General features: G+C 41.6%; 1 protein-coding gene across 1 annotated transcript in view; it reads left to right on the top strand.

Moving 5' to 3' along the window:
* Window positions 1-26213, top strand: part of LOC120920587 (NACHT, LRR and PYD domains-containing protein 3-like) — a 223805-nt gene that overhangs the window by 163762 nt on the left and 33830 nt on the right. The window contains exons 11-12 of the mRNA XM_040332737.1: window positions 10691-10855; window positions 24689-24853. Of these exons, the coding sequence (XP_040188671.1) occupies window positions 10691-10855; window positions 24689-24853 (330 nt within the window). The remainder of the gene's footprint in view (window positions 1-10690; window positions 10856-24688; window positions 24854-26213) is intronic.

Genomic DNA, 26213 nt, shown 5'->3' with positions numbered 1-26213 from the left:
CCGGAGGCTCCCGTGCGCATGCCCGGCGGGCGCGATCGCCGCCGGGCACCCGCGATCGCTCGTTACAGAGTGAGGACCGGGAGCTGTGTGTGTAAACACACAGCTCCCAGGCCTGTCAGGGGAGAAATGCCTGACTGTCTGTTCATACAATGTATGATCAGTCATTTCCCCTAGTGAGTCCACCCACCCCCACAGTTAGAACACACCCAGGGAACATACTTAACCCCTTCCCCGCCCCCTAGTTCTAACCCCTTCCCTGCCAGTGGCATTTTTATAGTAATCCAATACATTTTTATAGCACTGATCGCTATAAAAATACCAATGGTCCCAAAAATGTGTCAAAAGTGTCCGAAGTGTCCGCCATAATGTCGCAGTACCGAAAAAAAGTCGATGATCGCCGCCATTACTAGTAAAAAAAAAATATTAATAAAAATGCCATAAAACTTCCCCCTATTTTGTAAACGCTATAACTTTTGCGCAAACCAATCAATAAACGCTTATTGTGATTTTTTTAACGAAAATTATGTAGAAGAATACGTATTGACCTAAGAGAAGAAAAAGAAAGACGCACCAGCCTTGTGCATTACCGTTTGACAGTTTAATAAATGAATAAAAAAACATAAAACTACTCACAAACGAGATAGTGTAAAAGGCTTGTCAACAACGGTATGGTGATGAATACCCCTCGAGCCACAATCCCAGATGGGGGGAAGCAAGGTGTGTCTCTGTCGGCTGACGCGTTTCAAGGCTACAGAGGCCTCTTCATCGGAGCACAGCAATCCACCCGTGCGCAGGAGTTTGTGTGTTTTTTGTGTATTACTCTACATATTGACCTAAACTGGGGAACATTTTTTTTTATATATTTTTGGGGGATATTTATTATAGCAAAAAGTAAAAAATATTCATTGTTTTTCAAAATTGTCACTCTATTTTTGTTTATAGCGCAAAAACGAAAAACTGCAGAGGTGATCAAATACCAAAGAAAGCTCTATTTGTGGGGAAAAAAGAACGCCAATTTTGTTTGGGAGCCACGTCGCACGACCGCGCAATTGTCAGTTAAAGCGACGCAGTGCCGAATCGCAAAAAGTGCTCTGGTCTTTGACCAGCAATATGGTCCGGGGGTTAAGTGGTTAAATGAGGCCAATCACCATGCGGAGTAAGCATATAATATATACAGTATTGCTTAATTGGGTTCCAACACAAAAGGGGGGAGTAAGTTCGGGACTTGGAATGAGAGATGTATAACAAAAAGCAGTCTTAGCAAAGAGCATTTTATTATGCCTTGTGATATAATGTAAAGCATACTGAATGACAAAAATTGCATCCACAAAATTGCCTAAACATGCTACAAATTACATATGCATATTAACACCATGGTACTTGGCATATCGTGGAGTAAGGACAAGTCCTGCACAACATGAACCACTGGAGGGGCTTGATAGTATAATGAGAATCTAGGAGTAAAACAGTATAAAAAACATAAAATCTTCTGTATGAACATCATGCATCTATGTATTCCCAACGCGTTTCATTGGGGTATTCCAACTCTTCAGGGGCGAATGCAATGGTGATCTATAAAGAGACATAACCATAAGGTATAATTTTGTAGTAGAATATTATAAATAATGCATAAAGAACAAGATAACCCTATGAATACTCACGTCAACTGTATAGATGTGAGCACAGGACCAGAGCCGTTGAAATTGTCTGGCATGGGTGCTGAGGTAGAGACACATGGACAAACAGGGAGCACTGTGGATTCCCCAAAGCCAATGTGTGAATGTGAAAGACAGTAGGCCAACACTTCTGTGGATTGAGATCAGTAGTATGTAACGAATGTATAATATTATTAAGAAGTGTGGAAAAGCCCATGCACCAGGTCAGATGAAGGGAAGAACTGAGCAAGCACAAAGTGTGAAAGTGGGTGAGAAAAAAGGAAGATGTAGCCTGAGTGAGATCATGAAGGACCACATCATTATTTCTCGCTAAGTGAAGGAGAACTGCACTAAGGTAAAGGAAGCTATTTAGGGGAAAAAATTGAACCTTTACAAGACCTTTAACTCTGGCTTGTGATTCGTCGATCCTGGCATTTCGTATGATGTATATGCATATAAGTTAAATAAGTAGGGTGACAATATACATCCTTGCCACACTCCTTTTTCAATTTTGAACCAGTCAGATATTCCACGTCCTGTTCTAACTGTTGCTTCTTGACTTGCATACAGGTTTTTCAGAAGACAGGTGAGCTGGTCTGGTATTTCCTTTTTTTTTGTATTTGCCACATTTTGTTGTGATCCACACAAACAAAGGCTTTACTGTAGTCAATAAAGCAGTACACATTCTTCTGGAACTCCCTTGCTTTCTCCATGATCCAGTGAATGTTGGCAATTTGATCTCTAGTTTCTCTGCCTCTTCAAAATCCAGCTTGTACTTGTGGTAGCTCTTGGTTCACATGCTGCTGAAGCCTAGCCTGTAGAATTGTCAGCTTAACTTTGCTAGCGTGTGAGATAAGTGTCATTGTATGGTAGTTTGAACATTCTTTGGTGCTGCCCTTCTTTGGTATGGGAATGTAAACAGACCTTTTCCAGTCCTGTGGCAATTGTTGAGTTTTTTTGAATTCGTTGACATAGTGAGTGCAGCACTTTGACAGCATCATCTTTTATAATTTTAAATAAATTAGCTGGAATACCATCACTTCCGCTAGCTTGCTTATTAGCAATGTTTTCTAAGGCCAATTTGACTTCACTCCTCAGGATATACGGTTCAAGGTCAGTGACTACATCTTTGTGGCTATATGTGTATCGATACACCCGTAGGGGCTACTAAGTGATGGGGCTCACCTGTCACCCTGCCCGGCATTCAACTCCCAGACATTCCAAGACCATGAACAGTTTGCTGGCTTTGTTTCTGTATTTTTACTGAGGAAATTCAACTTGGATGGGGTATGGAAAATATGGGATGCCCAGTGAAATAATAGCAACGTTGCTAGGGAAATATATGTACATTCTTTATACTCTTCTCCAGACTCCTCTAGCACAAATCTTCACTTCCTATCTAGTGGTTCGCTCCATTCCTCCTGGACAGGGATGGACTAGCCATTGGGACTACAGGGAGTTTCCCGGTGGGCCGATGGCTCAGTGGGCCGGCTTCAGTGACAGCGGACTGCCGCCCCCCCTCCACTCCTCTGTCTCTCCCTCCCCGCAGCGCTCACCTGGGGGGGAACAAAGAAGCAGGGGAGGATCAGAGGAGCAGGGTGGAAGACAGAGGAGCATGGGGGGAGGGGACATACAGCTGACTCAACAGCTATGGCCTGGAAGTTTCTCACTTCTGCTTAATCTTGTCCCATAAGGGGGGGCACCAAACTGATTCTTTGCCCCGGGTGAAATAATGTCTAGCTTCCCCACTGGTACTGCCTATAAGAGTACCAGTATCAGCCATTCTACTCTAATAAAGTAGAACGGCTATTGGTTAGTGAAGGGGGAGAGGGGGCTCGGGTGGGTGGGGAAGTTGTCCGGCCGCCATGGGAGAGACCTGTCAAAGTGGGCCAGTCTGGATGAAGTCCAGGGCCAAATTTCTGTCCCAGTCCAACCCTGCTCCTGGATGTTGCTTTCTATTTAGTGATCCCAGGAAAAGCTAACACGTGGTGGTTAGACCTGACACTGGCTCAGCCAGGCCTAAGTAACTTGCCCTTCGCAGGCAGGAACCTCCCTATAGTGTAGCAGAAAATATGGAAAGTCTTGATAGTGCTATCTGTCCTTCTGGTGAACTGCTGCTCCCAGTCAGTCCTCTTCAGGCACTGCCAACCCTCCTGGCTGCAGCTACCCGACTTTACTGCCTGTGACATTGCAATTCCCCCTACTGGCTCCTCACCCAGCTCTGACTGTTTCCTGTCAGTCCTCTCTGACATGCCTCTTCAGTCCTTTTAACTGCACATGTCACTCACCAGCCCTCCTGGCTTCAACCGATGGTTCCCCCGGCAGTACTAGCTCCTGCTGTCCTCTCTGACTCCTCTCTGTGCCTCCTGTCCAGATCCTTCATGAGTTCTTGAAGAACTCCATCCTGCACCCGAGTCCCAGGCCCAAGGTCACCTCAAATCCCTCAAAGGCCACCGACAGCCTAGTACGCTATCCTCAGTTCTTCCACCCGATAAACTCCTCCCCAGCTGAGATGACTCTGGGTATTTCAAGGAGGCCTGCCCCCTGCCAATCCTAGTTGGGGATTGGTCAGAGTTTCCAGAGACATCCCAGACAGCTCCACCTCTCTTCTCCTCGAAAAGAAAGAGGCAGTTAACAGTGAGGTTATGCTGTCAGTGAGTTATCGCTGCTACTCCCAGACCACACAAACCAGCCAGGCCTGCCTATATTTACCTACACTTACCAAAAAAAAAAATACTCTAGCACCTAACTAGGTAGAGGGTGCTACACTTGGGACATTAAGATCTTTCTTGTATAGTAGTTCTATATATTATTCCCATCTCTTCTTTATCTCTTCTGCTCCTTTCAGGTCCTTCTCATTTTTGTCTATTATCGTGCCCATTTTTGCACAAACCTTTCCCTTGATATCTCCAATTTTCTTGAAAAGCTATCTAGTTTTTCCCATTCTGTTGTTTTCCTCTAATTCTTTGCATTGATTGTTTAAGAAGATTTTTTTGTCTCTTCTTGCTATTCTCTGGAAGACTGCATTCAGTTGGGTAATCCGTTAAATCTGTTCACACCCCTCACTAAGTATTCACAAGGAATGCGATTTAGATCATATCTGAAATGCCTAGTGATGTTTCCCACTTTCTTAAATCTTTAAATCTAAGCGTGAATTTTGCCATAAGAAGCTCATGGTCTGAGCCACAGTCAGCTCCAGGTCTTGTTTTGACTGACTATATAGAGCTTTTCCATCTTTGGTTGCAGAGAATATAATCAATCTGATTTCTGTATTGACCATCCGGTGATGTCCATGTGTAGAGTCACCTCATTGGTTGTTGGAAAAGAGTGTTTGTTATTACCAAAGTGTTCCCTTGACAAAACTCTATTGGCTTTTGTCCTGCCACATTTTGTACTCCAAGGCCATATTTACCTTTTATTCCGCATATGCTTTGACTTCCTACTTTAACATTCCAATCTCCCATTATGAGAAGAATATGTTTTTTTGGAGGTAGTTCTAAAAGGTGTTGTAGATCTTCATAAAAGCGCTCAACGTCAGCTTCTTCTGCCGTAGAGGTTGGTGCATAAACTGGGATTATTGTGATGTTGAGTGGTATACCTTGGATACGGACTGAGATCATCCTGTCATTTTTGGGATTGTACCCTAGTACTGCTTTCCTCACTCGTTTGTTGACTATGAGGGCCACATCATTTTTTCTGAGAGATTCTTGTCCACAGTAGTAGATATAGTAGTCATCTGAGATGAATTCACCCACTCCAGTCCATTTTAGTTCACTAATTTCCAAGATATCGATGTTCAATCTTTCCATCTCCTTTTTGACCACATTCAGCTTACCTAGATTTATTGATCTTACATTCCAGGTTTCTATGCCATATTCTTATTTACAGCATTGGACTTTCCTTTCACTCCTACCATCCACAGCTGAGATTCCTTGTCGCTAATTAGTTCTTGAGCTACAGGTAATTGCCATCCGCTCTTCCCCAGTAGCACATTGGACACCTTCCAGCCTGGGTTACTCATCTTCGGTGTCATATCTGTTAGCCTTTTGTTTCTGTTCATGAGGTTTTCTTGGCAAGAATACTGGTGTTCCCATTTCTTTCTCCAGTGGATCATGTTTTGTCAGAATTCTCCGCTGTGGCCTGTCCATCTTGGCTGAGCCTACACAGCATAGCTCATAGCTTCACTGAATTATGCAAGGCTCTTCCATAAAGGGGTACTGCCCACCAAACATAGTAAGGGGATCATTTTTATTGAGATGCAAAGCAGCCATGACATGTGTATACCTTTGCAGTGATTGCTTTAAACAGTAATGGAATAATGATTGTTTGCGCAAGCATTAATTTTTTCTAATATAGTTAAAACCACCTCATGTTTTACAATCAGCAGTCTATAAATACTTTACTATAGAAGAATATGCATAGTGAAGATTGTCATGTTACCAACATGAATGAGTGGATTTATACATTAGCAACTTAAGCTCACCATACACTGATAACAATTTGGCAATTCCATCTGGGATCAGTGTGTATGCTCCCCTGCTCGATAGAAGTCAAGTGATTAATCGAATTCCATTGAAGAGACATATTGTAAATTTTTCGATCGATTAGCAACTTTATCCATGGATTAGTGTATTTTGACACAGCGTGGAAAGGATTCCTCCATCCACCTAATTTGTGTTGACCAAAGATGTGTGTGCAGCTTTAGTATCTACTCACTTCCACCATCAGGATGATATGTGTGTATCTGATTCTGTAAGTTAGTGGGATAACATCTTTTGTTGCCCAGCCACAGATGAGTTCTTTATCTGGAAGGAGAGATGCCCGAATAAAAAGTGCTTTTAAAATGTTAATCTTTATCAAGGAATACACCACACATTTAGGACTATCCTTTTAACACATTCGTCCTCTGGCTGGTAGCCCTTTCTGTGCCATTCTAAAACATATGCTTGCAGACTTTGTGTAGCAATAAACGGAATAAATGACAAAACAACAATATTCAAAGAAAGACACTTTATTAGTTTATAAAAATAAAGATGGAAATAGAGTAATATAAAAGAAGAAAAATATCTTTAAAATATATGATAAAAACAGGTACACCATATATTTTAATTGTTATTATTCCTTTTATTATTGGAATTAATAAATTATAAGTGAAAGTGATTGTAAAGGAGCAATCTATTCTCAGCAAGTGCTGACTGAAACCTTTTTGCTTATGGAGATATCACCATCTCTACAAATCGATATTGGGGTTCTACTCCATTATAAAAAAAATTCTTATAAAATTATATTTCCTGGAGTTTTATAAAGCGATCTAATATAAATGATTCTAATAAAGATAATATAGTTCCATTCATGTAGAGAATAGTTACATTCATTCCTGGGTGGAAATTATTTATCTTCTGGTAATATTCTTCTCTTCTACAGGTTGTCCTCTAATCACCTGACAGACAGTTCCTGCCCCCACCTGGAATCTGGAATAAGAAATAACCAGACACTGAGGACACTGAACCTGTCTGTGAACAATCTGGAGGGTCCTCATTTCAGGGATCTGATGGAAGCTCTGACAACAAGCCGGATAGAGGAATTACAGTGAGTATAACAAGACTGACTGAGACAATAATACTCTGGGACAGTTTGACATCCCAACAATGAAAAAAAAATGTAAGCAAAATGTATCACATTTTTGAATTCCTTAGGTAGCCAATCCCAGGCTGTTGTCTAAATCTTAGACTCTTATAATACTTTAATTGGCCAAGAAATTATTTTTTCTATAACCTTGTTAAAATCTGATGTTCCATGTAGTTTGACAAGTAAAAGAGATGAGATTATAGGAGGTCATACACTGATCTGATCTTACTGCAATGATAAATCAGAGCATCATAATAGCTTCCTGTGTCATGTACCTGACTGGAGGCTTAAGTGACGAGAGTGCCCCCTTGCAGCTAAAGAGTGAAGAGCACCCCTGAAGATGGTGACAGAGGGTGCTATGCCTAAAGATGCATGGGTTGCCTGAAGAGGAAGCTGCCTAATGGTTCCAGATGGGAGGATACTCAAGAGCAGAGATGAATCCAAGCAGGTATTTCTCTGGAAGTCCTGGTGGATCTTGATAGATGGGTAGAGCAGGAAGCAAAGTCAGAAGCCAGGCCAAGTGTCAAACACAGGAGGTCAATCAGGAGCTGAGGCAGAAGCAGGGTCAAGATCAAGCCAGGGTCAAACACAGAATTTCAGTCAGGAACAAGGCAGGAGCAGGTTCGTGGAGCAAGCCAGGGTCAGAGCCAGGAGAGAAGCCAGAACAAGTCAGGGGTAAGCCGGCTTGGTAACGGGTAATCAAGCAGAAGCACAAAGCACAGGAACACAGGGTACAAAGGCTGATGAAAATCCAGCAATTTATGAAAGGAACTGCTGTCCTTATAAATGCTAGTGGAGGCTGGTGATTATCAGGCTTGGGGTGTGCAGATTCTCCATTGCATATGCAGATTTGCCATTGCATGAATTACCGCAGCCATACTGGCTCATTTGACAGGTTTTCTCTGAATTTTTCACTGACAGTGCCCCCCCCCCGAGGGGCAGCCTCCCGTTTTTCAATTTTTCTTCTTTTGAAGAATTCCTGAAGAAGTTTAGGAGCGTGCACATTATTTGCTGGTTCTCATGAGTTCTCCTCAGGTGGATATCCTTTCCATTTAATAAAGTATTGAACTTGTCTCCCCCTCTTTCAACCATCTACAATGGCTTCTACTTCAAATTCTTTGTATTTCCCTACAGTAATTGGTGGTGGGGGTGACTCTTCTCTTTCAGGAAATGAGATAGACACTGCTGGTTTGAGTAAAGAGGTGTTGAAAACTGGATGGACTTTATAAGAATTTTGCAAGTTAATCTCAAATGCTACAGGGTTACTTTTCCTCTTAATTTCATAAGGTCCAATCAATCTTGGGCCCAATTTCTGAGAGGGACAAGAAAGTGTGAGATTTGCTGTGGAAAGCCAAACATTGTCCCAAGCTTTCAGCACAGGAAAGGGCCAAATTCTTCTCTTTTTGTCAAAATGTCTTTTTCAATCCTCCTGAGCCTTTTGCATGGCTTCCTGGAGTGTTTGATCGTTGATTTAGATAAAGGTCAGCCTATCCTGGACTGCAGATGCTTCTGCAATAACATCTGTGAGAACCGTAGTTTGACCAGAATTGTGATTGGTTAGTAGATACGTGAACTGAATTGTCATAAGAAAATTTGAAACATGGGAGAAGGAATGCCCAGTTGTCTTTGGTAAATGTAGAGAAACATCTCAGATTTTGCTCCACAGTCTGATTAGTTCTTTCTGTTAGTCCATGACTTTGTGGGTGGTATGCAGAGGACAGACAAACTTCAATTTTCACAAAGATTTCCAGAATCTAGAAGTAAATTTCACCCCTCAACACAAGGGTTTCAGATTCAGGATACAGAGCAGAAGCTTGCTTAGTAGACATTCTTGGACTAGGTTGAAACAGTAAGAAGTTATGTGAGGAAAGAATAGTACTGTTTCAGGAGTTTCTGGAAACATACAAGAGAGAATCTGATTTCCCATTCTTGGACCCTGGGCAATAAGTAAGATGGAAATTATATGATCTAAACCAATCCACGACTGGCTAATTCAAGTACCTATCCTTGCTCGAAATGTGATTATTGTGCTTTCATGCTAAAAAGTCAGGAAATTTTACTCCCTAATAATCAAATCAATACCATTAGATTCAGGGTAATGTGTCAAACCCAGGGCATAGTATACCTTACAATATGTATATGCAATTGCTTCTATGTCGGCAAAACAAAACAACCTTTTTTTAAACGGGTCAAGGATCATGTCTCCCTTATTTAGAAGCGTAAAATGCAAACTCCAATTAGCCGCCATGTGGGCCTTCACCATAATTTTGATCTCAAGGCCATAAAGTGTATGGCATTTGAGTATGTCCCATTGAACAACAGAGGAAGTAGCAATGATCAGAAATTGCAACAACTAGAATCTTGTTAGATTCATATGTTGAAGGCCACTTCTTTCCCTGGTTTAAATGAAACCTTGAGCTTTAAACCCTTCCTGTAAATAAGGATTGTCCCTTGTTTAGCTTCCTTCATTGCCCCCCTCTTTCCCTCTCATAACAACAATGCCAATGTCCCTTTGGGGTAAATACTAGACTAGTATTGATAATGTGTTTTTCAACAGTAGTGAAACCATTTGATAGGAAAAAAGCTTTGATGTTTTTGATGCTATGTAAGTAAGGGTTATTGATGTGTCGTTCTTAAATATAAATGTGGAATTAAATTCAGATATTGTAAATATATATGTGTCCTCTTGCAGCCATTCCCATTGAATATGTCTCCTTTAAAATTAAAGTTTTTATGAATTGTTTAGTACTCATCCTTTATGGCTCTCTAAGCACTATGTGCAGGTTGATACACCTTTAAGGAAACCTAGGGTGGCTGCATGGACACCCAGGGGCACCTGGGGAAGTCATCTCTTTAGGACCCCCCGGTGTCATCCCACTCTGCCATGCCGCTTGCATAAACTTTGCCAAGAGCCCTACTTTTATGGGCTCTTAATGCTCTCCCCTATTGTCCATCAGCACTGCAGAACAATCCCAGGTATGGAGACACCTCTCCTCTTCCTGCGATTATGTTCCTCCCGCCATATGGTGGTGCTGCCCTTGTGTCCACCCTGTGCCGGCTCTATGAACCTGCGGTGCCGGGAATGAACACAGAACAACGCGCAGGGTGCATGCGCATGCTGGGAATGAACACGGAACAACGCGCAGGGTGCATGTGCGGTACGTGCCTACACTTACACCCAGTTGCATTGGCTGGGTGGGAGGCATATAATGGCAGACCCTCCAATGTACACACTGCCGGAGACACACGGGATACCAGTAGTACTACAGGAGAGGAGGTAGGTTGCGCTTTGAAGCTCTTATTGTTTATCTCGCTTAGTCCAACCTATTGTCATTGTATAGTCATGATTGCCTTAAATGTCTATTATGTGTATTTTCTTCTAGTAACATTCTTCTCTTCTTCTATAGATTGTATAATAATCACCTGACAGACAGTTCCTGCCCCCACCTGGCATCTGGAATAAGAAATAACCAGACATTGAGGAGACTGATCCTGTCTGATAACAATCTGGAGGGTCCTCATTTCAGGGATCTGATGGAAGCTCTGACAACAAGCCAGATAGAGGAATTACAGTGAGTATAACAGGACTGACTGAGACAATAATATTCTGGGACAGTTTTATATTTTGTCTAATTCTTGTATTTTATCACATTCTGTTATCAGCCTTTAAATAGTTTTTTCCCCCCTAAAACCTTATTATCCAATATTCTATTTAATCTTATAACTAGTGTGCTGTAGGATATACTGTGTCTGCTATTTCCACTGTATATAGGGATAGTATGTAGATCCTAGAGTGCACTTCAAAGGAAAGAGGACCAAAACAATGCAGCAGCAACAATGAAAGGACTTGTTTACATTTGATTGACCCTTTAAAGAGCAATCAATGATGTATAACTTTTCAAAAGGTGTTTGGCTAGAAGTAAAGAAGCGATTTGTCACCTCCTCACTGCCTGTTTTAACCCCTAAAAGCCCCTACTACCGCATGTATTGAACATAGTTGTGGGGTGGATGTGGTGCAGCTCCATTTACTTAAACCGCTTGAAGATCTGGCCTTTTCTGATACTTTTTGTTTACATGTAAAAAATCTGTATTTTTTGCTCGAAAATTGCTTAGAACCGCCTAAATTATATATTTTTTATTTTCAAACAGAAGCCTTAGAAACAGAAGCCTTAGAGAATAAAATGGCTGGTGTTGCATTTTTTTTATGTCACATGATATTTATGCAGCGTTTTTTTCTAATGCATTTTTTTGGGGGAAAAAATACAGTGTTTTTCATTTTTTAAAACACAAAAACACAACATAATACCCAATTGTGTGTTGAAATATAAAAGATTATGGTATGCTGAGTAAATAGATACTAAACGTGTCATGCTTTAAAAATGCGCACGTCAATGCAAGGGCAAAACAAATTACATAAATTTTATTATTCATAGGCAATGCTTTAAAAGCCTTTACAGGTTACCACTTTAGATTTACACAGGGGGTCTGGTGGTAGAATTACTGCCCATGATCTGACATTTGCTGTTATACCTCAAATGTGTGGTGTGATCGCTGATTGCGCACATGCAGAGCCGATGAGTGTGTTTGCCTTTGCGCATGAATGCAGGGGATGGGAGGCACTTTAATCTTTTATTATTTATTTATTTATTTATTTATTTTTACACTGGCTCACTGCCAATAATATTTTTATTATCACAGGGAATATAAATATCCCCTGTAATAGCAATAGGTAGTGACAGGTAGAGTAGGCAAAGAGACAAACAAAAGGAAAATTAAATACAAAAAAAATGAGTCACAAAACCACTAGTATGAGTTCAAGTTAACAGTTAGTAATATGAACGCTGTCTATGTATCAAGAATGTCTAGTTTTGTCATTCCACTGCTGCCAAAGAGACCAATCATCTGAATTTTTTTTAAAGGATACATTGGTTGGGGCAAACATGGTTTTGAAGGTATAGTGTACTTGTACTGTCAATACTACCCTAGATATAGGGGTATGTAATAGGGACTTCCAATGTCTCATTATTACCAATCTTGCAGCAATTAGTACATTAGATACTACCACCCTAGTATGGTGAGGGAGAGTATCTATGCCGAAATTCAATATTGCCAAGCAAGGGGGTAGCTGTACCAGTATAGAAAAAAATTCTGAGATGATGTCAAAGATGGAAATCCAAAAGTTTTCTCATTTCTTACAGGCCCAGAGAGGATGGTACCGGGTTCCCACTTGACCACACTTTCTCCAACAAGTGTGGTCAAGGGGGAGGGTGATCTAGAATTACATCGGGCACACAGGTCAGTTAGGGGTCAGGCATTAATGGAGAGTGGAATGGGGATAGATGGGGGAGGGTTATGGCAGGTGACAAGAAAGTTCCCATGTTTCAAACAGCCATTGGAAACTATAGTGCCATTTGTACTACTAGAAATTATATGAAAAACACCAGAGAAAAAATGTAATAATACATTTAAGTGTTTGTTCACCAATGCCAGAAGTCTGCCAAGCAAAACAGGTGAGTTGGAAGCTTTGGTGCATGAGGAAAGGTATGATGTAATCGGTATTACTGAAACTTGGCTTCAATCCTCACATGACTGGGCTATTAATATTCCTGGCTATGCTCTCTTTAGGAAAGACAGGGTAAAAAGGAAAGGTGGCAGGGTCTGTCTCTATGTGAGAAGTGACCTCAAAGCAAGCGTGAAAAAGGACCTGGTTGATGGAGAGTGTGATGAGGCTGAAGCATTATGGGTGGAACTGCATACAGATGTGCGTAGTTCAAAGTTAATCATTGGCGTTTGTTATAGACCACACAATGTTAATGAGGAGGTGGAGACTCTGCTCCTTGCACAGATGTAAAGGGCTGCAAGGGCTGGGACATTGATAATAATGGAGGATTTTAACTACCCAGAAATTGACTGGAATAATGGCACTGCTGGGACAGTTAAAGGACAAAAATTTCAAAACCTATTGCAGGACAATTTTATGGTCCAGTTTATTGAGGCGCCAACTAGGAATGATGCTCTGTTGGACCTGGTAATCTGAAACCATGCAGAGCTTATTACTAATGTTCAGATAAAGGAACACCTGGGTAGCAGTGATCATAACATGATTTCATTTGATGTTAACTATAAGCAAGAAATACATACAGGAAAGATAAAAACACTCAATTTCAAGAGAGCAAATTTTCCAAGGATGAGGGCTGCTCTCCAGGACTTAGACTGGGAGGCAATATTGGCACCGATAAACACAGAACAGAAATGGGAATTCTTCAAAAAGACTGTTTGGAACCTTACTGCAAAGTATATTCCCATGGGCAATAAGTTTAAAAGGTTAAAAATAAAACCTTACTGCAAAGTATATTCCCATGGGCAATAAGTTTAAAAGGTTAAAAATAAAACCTATGTGGCTCACGGTCAAAGTTAAAAAAAGCTATAAACAACAAGAAAATAGCGTTTAAAAAATATGAAAATGAAGGAACACTAGTGTCGTTTAAATGTTACAAAGAATATAACAGGATATGTAAAAAGGAAATCAAGGATGCAAAAATTCAAAACGAACGACAGATTGCAAAAGATAGTAGGACAAACCCCAAAAAATTATTCAAATACATTAATAGTAAAAAGGCGAATTCTGAGCATGTAGACCCCTTACAAAATAATCTAGAGTGGGTGACTGGGGACAAAGAGAAGGCAAATTTATTAAATGCTTTCTTCAGCTCTGTGTATACAATGGAGCATGGGGGAGCTCATGTCCACAATGGGGGTGGGAGTGACACAGCCCCAAATCCACAATGGCTCAAAAGTGATATGGTCCAGAAATATTTAGACAGAATAAAGGTGGATAAAGCACCTGGACCAGATGGCTTCCACCCACGGATCCTAAAATAATTAAGCTCTGTCATTTCACAGCCACTGTATCTAATTTTTAGGGACTCATTAATGACAGGAATAGTACCACTGGATTGGTGCAGGGCCAATGGGGTGCCTATATTTAAAAAGGGAACACAGTCTTTACCAAGTAACTATAGACCTGTTAGTTCTTCTATAGTTGGGAAGATACTGGAACGTTTAATAAAAGACCACATGGAAGAGTTCTTGCTGAAAAAAAACCATTTAAGCAGCAGACAGCATGGATTCATGAAAGACAGAAGTTGTCAGATTTATTTTTTATGAAGAGGTAAGTAAAACCTTGGACAGAGAAGTGGCTGTGGACGTGGTATACTTGGATTTTGCAAAAGCGTTGGATACAGTTCCGCACACACGGCTCATGTGTTAGGTAAAGTCTACAGGATTGGATATATCAGTTTGTAAAATGGATAGAAAACTGGCTAAAAGACAGAATTCAGAGAGTCGTGGTTAATGATTCATACTCTGAATGGTCTAAGGTTATCAGTGGTGTACCCCAAGGTTCAGTGCTGGGACCCTTACTTTTCAATATATTTATAAATGATATTGGGTCTGGGATTAAAAGTAACATTTCTGTCTTTGCAGATGACACCAAGCTATGCAGTGGAATAACATCCTTACAGGATGTCGCCAATTTACAAGCCAACTTCAATGCTCTGTCTAATTGGGCGACTATGTGGCAGATGAGGTTTAATGTTGATAAATGTAAAGTTATGCACTTGGGGGCTAAGAATATGCATCATACATACTAGGGGGAGTACAACTGGGGGGATCTGTAGTGGAGAAGGATCTGGGGGTTTTAGTTGATCATAAGCGCAGTAATGGCATGCAATGCCAAGCTGCGGTTTCCAAAGCGAGCAAAGTCCTTTCTTGTATTAAGAGAGGTATGGACTCCAGAGAGAGAGATATAATTTTTCCCCTGTACAAATCCATAGTAAGACCTTCAGTTTTGGGCACCAGTTCTCAAAAAGGATATCGGGGGAATTGGAAAAAGTGCAGAGAAGGGCAACCAAACTGATAAGAGGCATGGAGAAGCTCAGCTATGAGGAAAGATTAGAAGAACTAGATTTATTCACTCTTGAGAAGAGGAGAATAAGGGGGATATGATCAACATGTGCAAATATATAAGGGGTCCATATAGTGAACTTGGTGTTGAGTTATTCACTTTACGGTCAACACTGAGGACAAGGGGGCCCTCTTTAAGTCTAGAAGAAAAGAGATTTAATCTCCAAATAAGGAAAGATTTCACCACAGTAAGAGCTGTGAAAATGTGGAACAGACTCCCCCCAGAGGTGGTTCTGGCCAGATCAGTAGATTGCTTTAACCACTTGCTTACTGGGCACATATACCCCCCTCCTGCCCAGGTGAAATTTCAGCTTCCGGCACTGCGTTGCTTTAACTAACAATTGCGCAGTCGTGCGACGTGGCTCCCAAACAAAATTGACGTCCTTTTTTCCCCACAAATAGAGCTTTCTTTTGGTGGTATTTGATCGCCTGTGCGGTTTTTATTTTTTGCGCTATAAACAAAAAAGAGCGACAATTTTGAAAAAAATACAATATTTTTTACTTGTTGCTATAATAAATATCCAAATAAAAAAAAAAAAAAACACATTTTTTTTTCTCAGTTTAGGCCGATACGTATTCTTCTACATATTTTTGGTAAAAAAAAAAAAAATCGCAATAAGCGACTGGTTTGCGCAAAAGTTATAGCGCCTACCTACAAACCAGGGGACAGAATTATTATTATTTTTAATTTTTTTTTACTAGAAATGGCGGCGATCTGCGATTTTTCTTGGGACTGCGACGTTATGGCGGACACATCGGACACTTTTGACACATTTTTGGCGCCATTTACATTTATACTGCGATCAGTGCTATAAATATGCACTAATTACAGTATAAATGTGACTGGCATTGAATGGGGTTAACACTAGGGGGTGAGGAAGGGGTTAACTGTATCCCTGCATTGTGTTCTAACTGTAGGTGGAGGGGGGGTGACTAGGCGGGGGGGTGACCGATCTATGTCCCTATGTACAAGGGACACAGATCGGTCTCCTCTCCAGAGACAGCACCGCTGTCTCTGTGTAAAACGGCAATGAGAGATGATCTCATATGTTTACATATGAGATCATCTCTCATTGGCCGCACAGATCGCATCGCAAACGGCCACTCTGATTGGCCGTTCGCGGCGATCTGTAATTGGCTGTGTCCAAGGGACACGGCCAACACAGAGTTTCCCCGCTGCGCGCTCTGGAGCGCGCGCGGGGAACGCCCAAAGGGGCGGACGTCTATTGACGTCCTGTTGGATTTTGGGATCCGCGCTGTAGCTGTCATTTGACTATAGCGCGGGTCCCAGGAGGTTAAGAAAGGCCTGGATACTTTCCTAAATGTACATAATATAACTGAGTACTAAGATTTGTAGGTAAAGTTGATCCAGGGTAAATCTGCCTCTCAGGGGATCAGAAAGGAATTTTTTCCCCTGCTGTAGCAAATTGGATCATGCTCTGCTGGTTTTTTTTTCCTTCCTCTGGATCAATTGTGGGTATGGAGTTGGGTGTATGGGATTGTACTGTGTTTTTTATTTTGTTTGTTTATTTTTTGTGGTTGAACTGGATGGACTTGTGTCTTTGTTCAACCTGACTAACTATGTAACTATGTAAGTGTTGGGTGTATGTGGGTGAAATTTAGATAGCTGGTATGGAGTCAAATACCAGCATAGTATAATTTTGGCCATTCGTTTCCATAGATTGGCGCTTTTAGTAGATTTATAGGTATAAGACATAGCTTGTTCCCATTGATAGGGATTAAAGGATTTGTCAAGGTCTCTTTGCCAGGCCAGGAAGGGTTTGGATTTACAGAAACAGTTTTTGGCTTTGATAGTCCTATATATAAGGGAGATCTCATTTTTGGATGACTTCGCATTAGACAAATAATCTGCATTTTTTTTTAGGAATAATGCACATCCTCTCCCAATTACTGCGGAGAAGGTATTTTATTTGTACATAAGTATAATATTCTCTCTCTGGTAAGTGATATTCAAGTGTTAAGAAGGATTTTATGTTATCATTTTGGAATATATGGCGTACCCATTTAATCCCCCTATTGTGCCATTCAAAAAAAGAGATATTAGGAATAACTAAATGGCAAACCTCTAGTGATAATGGAATGGTAGAAGTTAGATCAGATTACGCCTTGGGAAAAATTGTTCTCTAAACATTTATAGAGGCTAAAATAGTAGGAAACAGATCCTGTTTGGCCTTAGGTATAAGGTGTTGGGCTAAAATGAAATTTGATAGCTTTTTACTTGGAATAAATGCAGATTCAATCTCAGACCATAAGTGGGGGGTTGAAGGGTCAAGCTAGTATTTTAGTTGCAACATAATAGTAGCTAGAGAGTAATCTTTCAGGTCTACATGGTCCATGCCTCTGGCTTTCCTGTGCTTAGGGAGGTTGTCGAGGGCGCAAAAAGCTCTTTTGTTTTTCCAAATAAGTTACTACCAATAGCCTGTAGAGATTTAAAAGGGGAGTCAGGGACCTTTATCGTTAGGGTTCTGAAGATATACAGTAGTTGGGGCAGGACCATCATCTTGAAGGCCACTGTTCAAGATAGCTTAAAGTTAGATATAGTGGAGTGTAGTTTGCATTAATCAGGGATTTAGGTGAACCGGTGAGGATAGTGCCTAGGTAGGAAATATCTTCCTCTTTCTACACACATATGGGTAGTTCTGTTGTAAACTTTGTTTTAAAGAGGGTTCTATGCCCAAATTCAGCATGTACGATTTGGTTGAGTTAACTTTGTAATAGGAAACAGTATGAAATAATTGTAGTACCTTTTGAACTGCAACCAAGGAGGCCTCTGCGTTTGTAGTCATCAATATGGTGTCATCAGCAAATAAGAATGTATGGACATGACTTCCAATTTTAAAACCAGTGATGTCTGAGTGGGAACGTATATGTGAGGCTGAAGGTTACATTAATAAGTTAAAAATTAATGGAGATGGGGCAACCCTGCCTAGTCCCGCTTGTGATCAAAAAATGTTGAGATAACATACCCTCTAAAAAGCACATGGGCTGAAGGGCAGGTATACAGTGCTAATATGGAAGAAGGTTTGTGCCCGGTAAAGCCAAAAAATGTTAAGACCTCATTAAGATAAGCCCAGTCCCAGAAGCAGAGAAGGCGTTTTGGCTATTTTAGAATAATGAATGAAGTTGACTACTCATCTGGTAATGTCTGAAGTATGTCTATCTTTGGTAAAGCCAAATTGGTCTGGCTGTATCAGGGTAGGCAGAATATCGACAAGTCTAAAGGCTATAAGTTTTGCATATAACTTAAGGTCATTGTTCAACAATGAGATGGCCTATTTGCTGTTGCCTTCTCCTCTTGGCCATAGCTCCTAGCTGGATGAATATTCCTCGAATAAAAGATTTATGCGAGTTCCACAAGGTAAATGGGTCATTAACAGATTGTTCATTCATCTGAAAAAATTACAGGAGTTTTTTTGTTCCAGTGTAGCTTTGTATTCTGTAGTATGCAAAAGGGTGCAATTTGTTCTCCAAAGGAAGGTAGGTTGAGGGGCACACAAGTCTGAGATTGTGATAGATGTGGAGGCATGGTCTGACCAGGATATAGTGTTTATAGAAGAATCACAAACTTTTTGTAGGAGGCTTGAGTAGGTAGTGTGGGCCACAGAGAAAAGGGTAAAATTTATTTTGGTCGTATGGCAGCAGCGTCATCCATCGTATAGATCATATTTGTTCAAAAGGGGTTGTAGCGAGGGTGTAGAGTGTTTAGGTAAACTGGTAGAGTCAAAGCGAGGGGCTAAAGTAATGTTAAAGTACCCACACATTATTGGGTGCATAAAGGTTGTGTATCTTGTTGAATTTAGGTTGCATATTAATATTATAAACCTTCCTCCAAGGATCAATGATTTATTTAACTAAATGAAAAGCAACTGAGTCCCGGATCACAATTAGTATGTCCCTTGGTCCCAGGGATAGAGGCTGAGAAGATTTGGGGATAAGAAGCACGTGTGCACCTCGGAGGAGCTAGTTGATAGAAATGTGTTTCCGAGTGATTTATCCCTCTTGCATTTATTGAAATTAGGTTAATTGCCATGTTGATAGAGTTTGAAAATGCTTAAAGTGGTTGTAAACCCTCTGACACAACATTGTTTTAAAACTTAGCCCATAACACAGGCAGCTGATCGCTGCCTGTGAAAGTGTACTCACCCCTGTAATTAGCTGTAAAATCGTCTTTTTAGTTATGATGACATCACCGGGCTTGCGCACTATTCACCCTGAAAACCGGCATCTAAAGTTTGCCGGTTTTCATTTTCAGGGTTTCCGGCACTGATTGTAAGCGAACTTCCCCTCTGTCAGGCACAGAGGAAAAGTCTCGCGTTGCTATACTCCTTCTTCTCTTCCTGATACTCCCGCCGCTTTTTCATTCATTGCCGTGTATCATTGGTTGCCGCGGTAACGGCTAACGACATCGAGGCTTGGTCACTGCGCTACGGCGCATGTGCGAGATTTCGACGAGGGACTCGTAAGGGCGGAAGTGACGTCAGATATTGATTCAACAAACAGGAGAAAGAATGGTGCTTTCAGTACCGGGAAATAGAGGAAACAAAAACGGGTGAAAAAAGGTATTTGCGGGACTCGTTTTGGGAAATGATCTGTGTAGTATGCATTGCGATACACATGTGTAACATACAAATTCAAAAACCCAAAGAATCGGCCGGGGTTTACTTCCTCTTTAAGTCAAGTGTTAGGGTACTCACAGATTAAGCGTAGCTTGGTTGGAACTTGATGTGCGAGGAGCATCTTCTAGAACTGATGACAGGTATCGTAGATCGCAGTAGGTGTGATTTTGATGTTCAGATCTGGAAAATTGTGGTTAACTCATAAACAGAAAAACAGAACAAAAAATAACATTTAAACTAACAGGTCAAAAAGACTAGAACTAAAACAATAGATCTGTGATCAATGTGCAATGAAAACTGAAAAAAAGTAATTTGGGTAAAAGTTTGCTAGCAGGGAGACTTCCACAAGGCAGGTAGGAAGGCTATTACAGTGTAAGCTATCAAGCAGATTGTGGGCTCAGGTGATTGCTGACAAGGCTAAGAGTATTTCTTGCCATTCTGGAGAAAGTCGAGCAGAGGTGAGATTGCTCCTATCTGATGTTTCGGGATGTTTAAGGATTCCTCAGAAGCTGCAGCCCTTTTTTCCAGAGTGTGGATGACATGAGTGTTGCCATTCCTAAAGATCAGGAGCTCAATTGGGTTTTCCCATTTATAATTCATTTTGTGATTTCTTAGGGATTTGGTAATTGTATTGAGCTTTTAACAAAGTTGCATAGTGGATTGAAAGAGATCTGGGAAAAATTGCAAATGAACGTAAGGATGTGGAAAATTGCCCAAGTAGCGAGAAGTGGCTAGAAGTTGCTACTTCACATGGTAGAAGTGGATGCGCATTAGCACATCCCAATTTCTGCGTGGCATGCCGCTTAAATGATCAGGAAGTGGTCTGCCTGGTTTGGGAAGAAAAACTAGGCCTGAGCTTGTCGCTGGAGGAGTTTATCCATTTCAGCATCAGCAGTGTGGACTCTTAATGTGGACACCTTTTTCTACAGGTAAGCCTATAATAAGGTCTTCTAAACCTGAAAGATTCAGGAGATATCCCCTGTATTTTCATGTGCCGATGCAATCGGCACATGCGCACTGAAGCAATAGCACATAGGAGTGACGTCATCGCGGCTCCGGCCAATCACAGCGCCAGAGCAGCGATACCCGGAAGTAACTCCGGGACGATATGTCGCCAGCCGGTGCTATGTCGAGCGCCGCAGCGAGGGCTTTGATCCCAGGTGAGTATGAGATAATGAGCTAGTATGCTATGCATATTAGCTCATTATGCCTTTGTCTTGCAGGTGTTAATTTATTTTTTTAAAAAAGGGTTTACAACCACTTTAAGCGTCCATCTTACTTGCACACTAGCCATGCCCCCAGTTTGTGAGTTTTAGGATAGCAGTTTCCATGGAGTGTTGAGGGCGGACCCCCCAGACTGAAGGGGATCAAGAAGGTTATTCTTGCTTAGGTGATCATTCAGTTGGTTGTAGACCAGAAATTCAAGGAGTTTGGTTAAAAAAAGGAGCAAGGAGATGGGGCATAGTTTATTAAGATTGATGAGGTCTTTTTAAGATGGGGGGTACTAATGCATTTTTTAGAAAGTTTGGGAAGATGCCAGGAGAGGGAAAAATTGAAGATTTGAGTTAGGGAGTGTAGAATAGAGCCAGAGGATGAACTTATCATTTGCGAGCGAACAGGGTCTAGGGGACAGGTGGTAAGGTGGACGTTAGAGAAAAGTTTAGCAACCTCATCAATAATGCTGGGGTTGAATGAAGGAAGTAATGATTGTACCTGTGGACATAGGGTGTTAGGTGAAGCAGGCATCTGTACAGTGTATCAATCTTTTGTTTGAAGTGATTGGCGATCTCCTGGGCAGTGAGTTGGTGGTTGGAGGCAGTGGAGGATGAAGTAAATAGTTGAAGGTAGAGAAGTGTTATAGTTACATAGTTAGTCAGGTTGAAAAAAGACACAAGTCCATCAAGTTCAACCATAAGAAATAAAATAATAATAGTATCATACAATCACATATACCCAATTCTATACCCACAGTTCAAGTTATAGAGAAGTAAATAGTGGAAGGTAGAGATAAGTTGTCAATGACAGTGATAAAATTGGTCTGCTTGGCAATGAGGAGGCAGGAGTTGTATTTTTGGAGGGCAGATTTATATTGGTTGAAATCTTTCTGAGACTTAGGCCCCGTACACACGACCAAACATGTATGCTGAAACTGATCCGCGGACCAGTTTCAGCATACATGTTCGGTCGTGTGTAGGCGTGAACGGGCCGAATTCCAGCAAACATTTGCCCGCCGGGCCTTTTCCCAGCAGACAAATATTCCTGGACGTGTTTTAAAACCGTCCGCTGGAATCCTGCCCGCTCGGACATGTTCGGTCGTCTGTACAGACCTACCGTACATGTCCGAGCGCCCGCCGTCCCTCGCATGCGTCGAATGACTTCGACGCATGCGTGGAAGCCTTTAAATGGCAGGCCCGCCCACGTCGCCGCGTCATCACCGCGTCATCGTCGTGGCGACGACGCGGACACGCCCCGCGTATTGTTTACGCGCAGACTTCTGTACGATGGTTAGTACAGCCATCGTACAGAAGCCCTCTGGCAGACATGTACGGTGAAAACGGTCCGACGGACCGGTTTCATCGTACATGTTTGCCCGTGTGTACCGGGCCTTAGTCTTACAGCATAGGCGCTCAAGAGCGCGGCTATGTTTTTTCAGGATAACATGTTTGTTATTTTTAAACAATAAAATAGAACTTAATATCACTTTAAGCTGGCCATACACTGATTGAAATTTGTCATTGTGTTAATCAGCTTATGCTGAAGGAACATTTTATAAATTTGTCCATCAATGAACAACTGTAGCCATGGATTAGTGTATTCTGACGGCAGCAGAGAAGGGATTCCTCCATCAACCTTGTTTGTGTGGATGGAAATTCAGTTATTTGCTGACCAAAAAGTATGTCCAAGTTTAGTATCAACTGACTTTCATCACCAGGATGATATGTGTGTATTTGGTTCTATAAGTTAGTGGGATAACGTCTTATATTCCCCAGCCACAAATACACATTTGTATAGGTACACATCTATACAGATACACATAAGATACATATACATTCAGATTTGTTCAGTGGAGATTGTTGTAGAAGTTCTTTAACTGGAAGGTGTGATGCCAGAATGTCTGTCTGGGTCCTGACAGGTGACCTCTGAAGCCGCGTACACACGGTCGGTCCAAACCGATGAAAACGGCCTGAAGTCCAGTTTTATCGGTCCAAGCCGACCGTGTGTACGGCCCATCGGTCTGTTGTCCTTCGGACAAAAATTAGAGAACTTGCTTTAAAATCAAACCAATGGACGGCTGACCATCGGTCCAAACCGATGGTTAGTACACAAAAGCATTGGTTCAAAACCAGTGCATGCTCAGAATCAAGTTGACGCATGCTTGAAAACATTGAACTTCGTTTTTTTCAGCACGTCGTGTGTTTTACGTCACCGCGTTCTGACCCGATCGGATTTTGAACTGATGGTGTGTACGCACATCAGACCATCAGGCCACTTCAGTGGTGAACCGATGAAAATGGTCCGTCGGACCATTCTCATCGGATGGACCGGTCGTGTGTACGCGGCCTGACAGGTGTGCGGTATTGTTGGATAAAAAAGAATTGCCAAAATGTATAAGTTCTGTTCTGATGATGACATCACACTTGATTAGAATATAATTATTTGTGAAGGAATATATCAGACATTCAGGACAATGCTTTTAGCAGATTCCTCCTCTTGCTGGTAACCCTTCCTGTGCCATGCTAAAAACAAATTCCTGAGGGCTTCATTTACAAAGAAACCGAATAAAGAGAAAAGATGATCACAAAACGAAATATTCAATAAAAGACACCTATTTTTTATAACAATAAAGATGGAAATAGGATAATATAAGGGAAAAGGGTTTTTTAACCCCTTTGCACCGGCTCCCAACGGCCCTTTAGGGGTTTGCCATTCTGGGGGTGGGGCTTATAACAATGTGACCGCCGTGATTGGCGGTCACATCAGTCATATAATCTGAAAACTTTTTGTGGGCCGCAGGTCAATGTGCCGGGAGTGCGCAAGGCGCTAATGCATGCAAATATGTGGTGCCAAGGCCCGGCCTCCGAGAGGCCAGATATTTGTATGCGTTCGGCACCCAGGGGTTAAATATATGATAAAAGAAGGTATACCATATATTTTCATTGTTATTATTTCTATTAATATTTGATTAATAATCCATAAGTGGAAGTGCTTGTATAGGAGCGATTTATTCACAATTCACAGCAAGTGCTGACTGAAACCTTTTGGACCTTTGTATGGAGATATCACCATCTCTACACATGGAGGATAATATTGGGGGGTCTACTCCATTATAATTTTTTTCTTATAAAATTCTATTTCCTGGAGTTTTATAAAGTGATCTAATATAAATGATTTCAATAAAGAGAATATAGTTAAATTCATGTATAGTGGTGGTCTTCAAACTGAGGCCCGGGGGCTGGATGTGGCCCTTTGCTTACCATTATCTGGCCCTTGGGGCACTATTCCACCAACTGACACCAATGATAGGGAACCATTCCCCCTACTAACCCCATCAATGGGGCATTATTTTTCTCATTGATATGAAAAATAGCGCACTATTTCTCCCATTAGAACCAATGATGGAGCACTAATGCCAGGGCATTAGCTACTTCCATTGACCACAGTCCAGCCCCCCTAAAGCCTGAAGGACACAAAACTGTCCCTTTGCTTAGAAGGTTTGGAGACCCCTGATGTAGAGAATAGTTATATTTATTCCTAGGGGTGAAATTAATTTTCTTCTGGTAACATTCTTCTCTTCTTCTATAGATTGTCCTATAATGACCTGACAGACAGTTCCTGCCCCCACCTGGCATCTGGAATAAGAAATAACCAGACACTGAGGACATTGAACCTGTATGAGAACAATCTGGAGGGTCCTCATTTCAGGGATCTGATGGAAGCTCTGACAACAAGCCGGATAGAGGAATTACAGTGAGTATAACAGGACTGACTGAGACAATAATATTAATTATTAATAATAATAATAATAATAATAAATATATCTAATATATATAAAATAAGTAAAATAAATGTACAATGTTCCTCAAGATGCAAAGCAGCCATGACAGTAGTGGAATAATCATTGCTTGCCACAAGCATCCATTTTTCTAATATAGGTAAAACCTCCTCTATGTATTACAAGCAGCAGTCTATAGATACTTTACTATATAAGAATATAAATAGTGATGATGCCAGCATGAATGAATGAATGTTTATACAATACCAACTTAAAGCGGAAGTAAACCCATCCATAAAACAATTTCATTTCCAGCATGTACTGAAAATGTAACACTCCCATTTGTTGTGCTCTCAACCAAACTGTCAAATCATCCGATGGCTGGTGTCATCACTGATCACATGGGCAGCATCATGGCAGTTGTAGATTAAACAGAGGCAAAGATGGCAGCTTCCTTGGCTGAAAATGACTTACTTACAGGGTTTACTTACACTTTAACCAGTTACCGACAGCACAATAGTCAAATGACGGCTACAGTGCTGCTCGATAACTCTGGGAGGGTGTACATTGACGTCCTCCCAGAATCGCGCTCCCACGCTCCCCCTAGCGTATTACTTAGCCATCCATCCTTACATCCATCCCTCCATCCATACTCAGCCATTCATACTCATCCATCCCTCCATCCATACTCAGCCATACTCATCCATCTATACATCCATGTTCAGCCATTCCTCTGTCATACTTATCCACCCATCCATGCTCAGCCATCCATACTCATCCATCCATGCTCAGCCATCCCACCCACCCCCAGCCATACTCAGCTGTACCCAGCCATACTCAGCCATACACGGTGATACCCAGCCATACCCAGCTATACTCAGCCATACCCAGCCGTACTCGGCCGTACCCAGCCATACTGAGCCGTACCCAGCCATACCCAGCCATACTCAGCCGTACCCAGCCATATTCAGCCATAACAACAAAACCTGGGGAATGCCCAGGGAAAAACCAAGCCTACTTACCAAACCAGCTCGCAGAACAACCAATTAACAGTGTGCGTTAAAAACAGGGGTTTTGTCCGCACGCATTTGCAAACGCATGCGTGAGCCACAGAGCCACGCCAAGGCACCCTGGAATCTGTGGTCCTAACACTAAACAATGAATGTCCCCACAATGGAGGCACATGCATTCTGATGGATAGATGAGGGCAGGTGGACTGAAGGGGAGCCACCCCTCCTTAAAGGTGCAGGAGCACACCAAACACCCAGCATGTAGCACAATGACTGCAAAGGTGTTGGTGCGCTGCTGGACGAATACAAACACCACAGGTGAAGC

Source organism: Rana temporaria, chromosome 13 (genome assembly GCF_905171775.1).
Source record: "Rana temporaria chromosome 13, aRanTem1.1, whole genome shotgun sequence".
Lineage (NCBI taxonomy): Eukaryota > Metazoa > Chordata > Amphibia > Anura > Ranidae > Rana > Rana temporaria.
This window is presented reverse-complemented; position numbering and strand designations above follow the sequence as displayed.